General features: G+C 46.2%; 1 protein-coding gene across 1 annotated transcript; it reads right to left on the reverse strand.

Moving 5' to 3' along the window:
- Positions 1 to 648: 648 nt before the first annotated feature.
- LOC122391994 (calcium and integrin-binding protein 1-like) lies at positions 649 to 7,964 on the reverse strand. The gene is made up of 5 exons (XM_043386384.1): positions 7,876 to 7,964; positions 6,040 to 6,058; positions 2,185 to 2,332; positions 1,787 to 1,902; positions 649 to 1,490 (listed from the first exon to the last, which is right to left on the reverse strand). The coding sequence occupies exons 1-5, from the start codon at positions 7,962 to 7,964 to the stop codon at positions 1,377 to 1,379; spliced, it is 486 nt and encodes a 161-aa protein (XP_043242319.1). The 3' UTR covers positions 649 to 1,376.
- Between the last annotated feature and the right edge of the window lie 139 nt (positions 7,965 to 8,103).

Raw genomic sequence — 8,103 nt, forward strand, 5'->3', positions numbered from 1 at the left:
GTCGCCCTAAAAGCTGGCAACAATGGACGTTAAAGGAAGCATACCACATCAAGCAATAAGCATGGAGTTTTGAACTAAATACCTAGTAGTTTGGTAGCTTGAGCTGAGACTAGCACAATTTTGAAGCTTTTACACCCAACGATCACCAAAGATATACCTATCGATTTTACTTCCGAAATCAGTCCCTTTCGGAGGAATGCGGTGCCTCACGGAAGAATGCGAAGAATGCGGCCACCTGTATCGGATCGGAGGCCAACCGTCAGCGCCGATCAGCATGCAGTTGGTTTAAAGCAATATGGTTGGTCAATGCGTTATAAACCTCCGTGGCAAACACTATTTAACCTCTGACAAAAATGAACAAAATAGATCTTTCTATATGATTTATTTTTAATTTCATTGGAAATATTTTTTTCTCTTCTGGTGATTTTAAGCACACAAAAACATAAACTGCCTAGCAAAAAAAAATGAAGAGTGGTTTGTTTCATCAACTGGAAATGTGCCAATTTTACTTTACTTGTGTCTATTTTGGTATCTTGGTTTTCTTCAAGTACATACCTAGATAGTAGATATGAGGGTCATTGTGAATTGTTATGTTGTCGAAATAGCTGAATCGTCCCTTATCCTGTTAGCACCAAACGTCAACTTTTCTGCAGGTAAAAGTTCATTTAGGGTCAAATTTGTGTTCAAACAAAACACCATATAGCCGGTCCGGTCTGTCTCGAGCACTAAAAGCCATCAGTCGAGTACCTACTCCAGGCCGAAGTGGCTAGCAGCGCCGTCTGTTCGCCGAACAGTGCTGCCATCTGTCGTAAGTGGCTTTACGGCAATGTTGGACGGCATCCGGCGTGCAGAATGCGGCTCTTGTCACCCGTTGGCTTACGTCTCATCTACCTGATCGCTTACCAATGACTTGCACCTTACTTCACGGTTTTCGTCTCAGTAAGAAATACAGGCAGAGTATGGATACAAAGTAAACAGTCGGAAATGTAAAGAATCGTGCCAATTGTGCGGTGACCCAGGCGATCATAATACATCTTTGCCGAGATCAGAACATAATATGCAACATTGATTCAAGCTCACTTATATCCTCCTACAAACACATATAGTCAGAAAAATACGGCGAATGTTCACTTCAACATATCACAAAAAATGCACCATTTATAGATTGATACCGCCTAACATCCCTCACCTACAAACACTCACACGTGGCATTGCACAAATTGCGGAGTCACTTAGGTACAAACGTTCATAAGCTCACTGCCCGCATCCAGCAATCTCATTTGTCCAGGTAGTTGGGCTCTCTGCGGCTCCGTCATGTTTTTAAGTAATGTCGGCGGGACCGGACCATTGGGACTAACACTGAGCACCAGACAACTTCAGACGAGCTCGAATGAGAAGGACTGGGTGAATTCAGGACAGCGGGCCACCACGTGCTGGAACTCCTGGAAGTTGATGGTACCGCTCCTGGCGATGTCTGACTCCTCCAGGATCTGGAAACAAGTTCAGATTCACGAGTCACAGGATACCTACAGTCACGAATGCTTCATGATAGGGAAGTTCCTTCGGGGCAGATTACAACTGGGTGTAAATTGCTGCAAAAAAAAAATATATAAAATATAAGGGTATAAAATAAATAAAAACAAATAAAAATAGACAAATTAAACCGGCCGCAATTGGCCGAGTGCTATAGTGCTATATTTATAGTCCCAACATCGAAACACGGCATTTTCACACCATATTAAAAGCACATAGAACGACAACTGGCTGCCTGCCGCTGAGCGTTTACCTTGTCCACGATGGTCTCCCTCTCCTCCTCGGAGAGAACGCTGTCCCCCTGGACGGCCAGATAGTTGAGCACGCGCTTCAGGTCCTCCTTGCCAAGCTCCGAGTCGCCGTCAAAATCTAAACAAAAATGCAGCATTGATTGGTAATGGTGAAATTTCAAGTCTCGGTTAACTTAGCCGTATAGCATTGAGCACACCACGGTTGAATTTTTTTTCTCTCTCTCTCTCTCTCTCTCTCTCTCTCTCTCTCTCTCTCTCTCTCTCTCTCTCCTCTCTCTCTCTCTCTCTCTCTCTCTCTCTCTCTCTCTCTCTCTCTCTCTCTCTCTCTCTCTCTCTCCCTCTCTCTCTCTCTCTCTCTCTCTCTCCCTCTCCCTCTCTCTCTTCCCCCTCCCTCACTCACCGTACAAGCGGAAGGCGTAGCTGGTCTTCAGTGTGATCGGAGCCGCCCTGCTGAACACAGACAGCATGTCCAGGAAGTCCTCGAAGCTCAGACGTTCGTCATGCTCAGACGAAAACAGCATCAACATCCTGGTGCCGAACGGGTTGCACTGGAGCGAAAATACAAGCAAGGTCAGGGCCTCGGCTAACATGTTAACTGGTGGGCCAAATGGCCCACCAGTGACCCGAAATGGCCCACCAGCCTCAAAGATTTGGCCCACCAGTAATTTTCCGAAAAATCTAAGTTTTCACATTTCAAATTGAACTAGCAGATCTTATCGTACATTTCCAGGCTGTAAAGTACCCATCGGTGAAACATATTCTTGTGAAAAAACTTCAACCTATTGTTTGCAATATCCTCTTGGGGTAAAAAGTGGAAAAACAGACCAGTTCAGACAGTCGGGGATAAGCCTGCGAGCGATCTCAGACGGCTGGCCGATAGACACGATATAAGCCAGAGTCAAACTAGAGGTAGTGTCGGCGACTTCCAGCCGATTGAAGTCTGCAAGCGATATTAACCCGCGCCGGGCCGGGGGGTGTTTGAACACCCCCCCCCCTGCGGTTTTTTCGCAGATATCTCAAAAACGGCGGCGCGGAGCGCCGCCGTTTTTGGCACACCTGTTCGTACATCTTTTCCGCACATGTTGTGAAAATTTCAGACCCAGGTCGCCTTAGGTCAGGTCACCAGGTCACGCCAAGTGACCTCCCCTCAGAAAAAATAAGAATGCTCGTCATAGCTACACCGATTGATCGATTGCCTTGAAACTTTCAGCGATTGATTAGAGCAACAGTATCTACAAAATGTATATCTCGGAATTTTGATATCGGTGACCTAAGGTCAGGTCAATTTTGCGGCCTCTCCATTATAAGTCAATGGGAGAAAATTGAAAAGCGTCTGTTTTGCACGAACGCCATTCTAGACACTCTCAAACATCGAGATGTAGGTAAAATTGACACACTGAACCAGAAAATGGCAACTGTGACCCCTCGTTATGTCCCCGAGGTCATCTCAGGTCACGAACAGAATCTAACAGTTTTTCGCTAATAACTTCTGATAGAGGCGTCCTAGAGCGCTGAAAACGCCTTAGATGTGTTCGGCTCGACGTTGCGGATCGACTGATATGCAACATGACCTTTTCCGGTCAGATCATGACCTTGACCTGAGGTCAAATTTTCAAGTTGACCTTTCAAGGTCAACTTATAGTTCATTCGACGCGTCTCGACGAGAGGAACACGATGCTGGCAAAAGTAATGTCATGGCTCTTTTGAGTCAAAAGTTATCGCCGAAAAACCGATTTTCGTAAAAACGGCTATTTTTGGAGTTTTTGTCCTCTGGAGGCTAAACCGTTGACCTGAGGTCAAATCTGAGAACAATACTCAGAAAGGCCTGTAAAAGGGCTATCGAATGCGCTTTTTCCGCGGCGCTGTAGCTCTATCGGTTCCCGAGATAGCCGTTGGCAGTTTCCAAAATGTTGAAATAGTCAACATTTTACCTTTGGTGACCTCTGGCTCTGGTGACCTGACCTTTGACCTGACCCAAAAAATGACCGAAGTGTTTTCGTCCTTATTTTGGACGTTCTTTCGATTGCCGCTTACTGCGTGTCGCTACGTGGCCCAGGAGCCGAGTTAGAAGGGGGGGGGTGTTCAGACACCCCCCCCCCCCGGCCCGGCGCGGAATCTCAGAGCACCGGCCCGGCGCGAGTTAACTGCCGAATTTTGGCCACGACCCTGTCGCCGAATCACGTCGTGTAGGAAATCGGCGAACAGTTTACCGACAGAGGCGAACAGTTCGCCGACATAGCCCGATTTGCAGAAAACGGGTGGGGCCCCCCTAATCGTGCGCGGGTCGAAGCTGATCCATGTTTCGGCGAACATCGCGAATGAATGGCGAATCTGTTGCGAATAGTCGGCGATGCCTTGGCAACAAGTCGACGCACGCAGCGACATGTCGGCGGCGACTCGGCGACTGTTTGGCGATCATGTTCGTTTATTATAAATTCGGCTAACGGCCACGAAATTTTCATTTTTCATGAAATATTCGTGGCGGTCGTGACAAACCGTAAAAGTCACGCGGTGGACACCGACTGGTCTGCGAAATGCCAAGACCGTGAAAGAAAGATCCCGAATCGGTCCGTGACATAGGATGACTTGCATATTCGTGCACATTCGTGTACCAAAATTCGGCTTTAAGGCCGTGTTACACTGCCGAATTTTGGCCACGACCCTATCGCCGAATCACGTCGTGTAGGAAATCGGCGGACACTGTTCACCAGAAGTGTACATAACTTTTCTTAAAGAAAATATTAGGGTTGCGCACTCACGCGCAGTGCGCTTGGGCTTTTGAGTCAATTCTTTTCCATGCGACACCAATAGGCTTAATGATCATTTTCAGAGATGTTGGGGTTGCTGCTACAACCCTCTTTTGGGGTTCCTGCTACAACCCACTTTATATATAAAGTTGCACTCGTGCTGTTCACAATTCCTCCCGATCCACCCGACAACGCCCGATCTCTTCCGACCGCTTCCGAATCTCCGACTAGTCGGCGAGCGATCCACTCAGGGCTCGCTGATTTTTAACCCGCGCCCTGCTGGGGGGGGGTGTTTGAACACCCCCCCTTGTGGTTTTTCGCGAATATATCAAAAACGGCGGCGCGGAGCGCCGCCGTTTTTGGTACACCTTATCATACATCAATTCTACACATGTTGTGAAAATTTCAGACCAAGGTCATTCAAGGTCAGGTCACCAGGTCACTTGAAGTGACCTCACCTCATAAAAAGTTTCAATGTCTGTCATAGCTACACCGAGTGACCGATCGCTTTGAAACTTTCAGCGATTGATAAGGGTAACAGTATCTATAAAATGTATATCTCGGAATTTTGATATCGGTGACCTAAGGTCAGGTCAATTTTGCGACCTCCCCATTATAAGACAATGGGAGAAAATTGAAATGCGCCTCTTTTGGACGAAAGACATTATAAACACTCCCAAACACTGAATTACAAGTGGTTTAGACACAATGAATATGAAAATGGTGTCCGTGACCCTTGTTTATGCCCTGAGGTCATCTTAGGTCACGAATGGTATCTAACAGTTTTTCGCAAATAACTTTTGATAGAGGCATGCTAGAGCGATGAAAACGCCTTAGATGTGTTCAGCTCGACGATGCGGATCGACTGATATGCAACATGACCCTTTCCGGTCAGGTCATGACCTTGACCTGAGGTCAAATTTTCAAATTGACCTTTCAGGTCAAGTTATAGTTCATTCGATGCGCCTTGACGAGAGAGGAACACGATGCCGGTAAAAGTAGCTCGTACAAGGCTTGGGTCAAAAGTTATTGCAGAAAAAACTGTTTCCGAAAAAATCGGCATTTTTGCAGTTTTTGCCCCTGCAGGCAAAACTGTGACGTTAGGTCAAATCTGAGAGAATTACTCAGAAAGGGCGTTAATAGGGCTATCGAATGCGCTTTTCCGCGGCGCTGTAGCTCTATTGGTTCCCGAGTTATGCGTTGGCTTCTTGGAAATTTTCGATATTCGACCTGGAAATCGGCGAAATTTTGCCTTCAATGACCTCTGGTGACCTGACCTTGACTGACCAAAAAATTGACCGAAGTGATTTCGTCATTATTTTTGACGCTCTTTCGAACGCCGCTTTCCGCGTATCGCTACGTGGCCCAGGAGCCGAGTTACAAGGGGGTGTTCAAACACCCCCCAGCAGGGGTGGAAATCCAGGACCCCAGCCGGGCGCGGGTTAACATCCGACCGGCCGTAAGTTATCGTTCAAAGTTTTTAATCTGCGTCAATATTTTGTGCATACTTGTGCGATTTTATGTGCACTGCCGGAGTATCACCGTGAGAGGGTTGTGGGTCCCTTGTCTCCTCTCCCTGAAGAATGGGGGGGGGGGTCGAACCCCGTTTTTTACATTTTTTAATGCCATCCTGACGTTTTTTGCAGAATAAAGTGGCCGAAATCTGGGGAGAAATCGAAAATTGGGGGTGGGTGGGCTCAAGGTGGGCTATGGCTACGAAGGTCAGTCCATGTCGCTGCCAAGTGGCCCACCAGTCAAAATTTTAGCCGAGGCCCTGAGCAAGGTTTAACAATTGCTGATAAATATCTTTATTTTAAAGGTAAAAGTGGAAAAATATATCCAGCCGTTATCAATATAAACCTGAAGGAAAAAATAATAATTATGCCGAATCACGCTGACCTTTATTTGAATAAGCAATTGAACATAATTTGAAAAGCGATTTATCATTTATAAGATGGAGAGTTATTGCATTTTGATCAGGTTTCAAAACAAGTGAATTTCTCTTTACACGTGCAGCACATTTTAGTCGCGTATCTCACCTGATTTCGGCCATTGTCCCGAATAAGGTCGTATCTCAGGGGGTCATCTGTTCTCGTCCACCGTAAGAGGATCAATGCTCCGAAATCTCGAGAAGGCTCTGAAAAGGGCATTAAACAGGATCATTGTATAACGTTAATTTGATGGTGTCCTAAATTGTGATTTTTTAAAGTTATCCTCAACCTTTAGAACAAAGTTTGTTGCTAGCCGAATTGGCAACCGAGAGACAGCGGGGAAAGCGACGAAAAAAGAAGAGGGGAGAGAGAAAAAAGTAGAGGGCGAGTGAGATAGACCCTTGGGGAAGAAGAAAGCAGGACAGCTATTGGCATACAATCATACATACATGAAAGGAGAGGGTGGCAGCGAGTCCTAATTGCTCAAGTGCAAAGAGAGAAAATTAACAGATGTCGTTTAACTGATTTTAAACGTCTAGTGACGATTAACAAATGTTAAACGTTTAGTAGACATTCTTGCCTTTGACTGTCTCGTTATTTCATCAGTATGCGCAGGGAAACGCAATGAAACATCATTTCTTTTTCTTTTTTAGTTGTATTTGCGACTTGATCTTCAATGTACCTGTCAATTCCAGACCGATCACATTGTCGGGACCGTTTTTCAAAGATTCATCTGTCTCTGCTTCTCTTTGTCTCTGGCTCTGCTGAAATGTGTCGCATTTTTAAATAAATGCCATTTTTACCTTTAAGCTCCCGAAAGATATCGGCGGTACGGGAGAGGTCTTAAACCGCTCGTAGGTAGAAAAACATCTGTTAACGTCTCGCCTATCGGCTCGACGTTTAAAAGATTGTTCTACCTACTCGCGGTTTAATATACTTATGGACGTAACCGTACACAGCGAATGACACCCAATTAAAAGATATTGACAGCCGGTGATTTGAGGCCAGGTTAATGACCATAAGGTCGAGGTCGCTTTTTGGTCAATCACTTTCACAAAATTTTGGTACCTTTCGCGTTGGTATTGCCTGAAAGAAAAAAAAAAGGAGTGACTAAGGTCTTCTGGGTACCTCAGGTACAAGGTAAAATCAAAGCCGGTCACGTTAGAAAGCTGCTCGAGGGAGGTCATCCTGTATGTCATTCGCTTTGGTGAAGCACATTCTGAATTTGACCTTTTCCACCCACCATTGACCTCTGTCAGAGGTTCATTACCCATTGACCCATGTCACTCACTAGCGACCTCTGTGCAAAGTCAAAACACACAATGACATCAGTCCATCACCCATGACCTCTGTTACGCTCACCCATTGACCTCTGTCCGCTCACCCTCTGTCTTCTCGCCATGACGCACTCACCTGATGATCTCTCGTTTCTTGAGGTAGGTCAGCTCGGCGTACTCCTCTACCTCCTCGCTGGTGAGGGAGGTCGAGGTATTGTTGCCCATTCCTCACACCGACGAACTGTCCTCTCTTAGTTATCCGTCCTCCTCGGCCGCTTCGCTGTCCTCGCAGAGATCTTATCCTAAGAACACAGCGATTCTTTGCTTTCGTGGGATGGCTCCCTCAATGAGTCTATTCTTGCGA

The sequence above is a fragment of the Amphibalanus amphitrite genome, unplaced genomic scaffold, assembly GCF_019059575.1.
Source record: "Amphibalanus amphitrite isolate SeventyFive unplaced genomic scaffold, NRLGWU_Aamphi_draft 000465F_arrow, whole genome shotgun sequence".
In the NCBI taxonomy this organism is placed as follows: domain Eukaryota; kingdom Metazoa; phylum Arthropoda; class Thecostraca; order Balanomorpha; family Balanidae; genus Amphibalanus; species Amphibalanus amphitrite.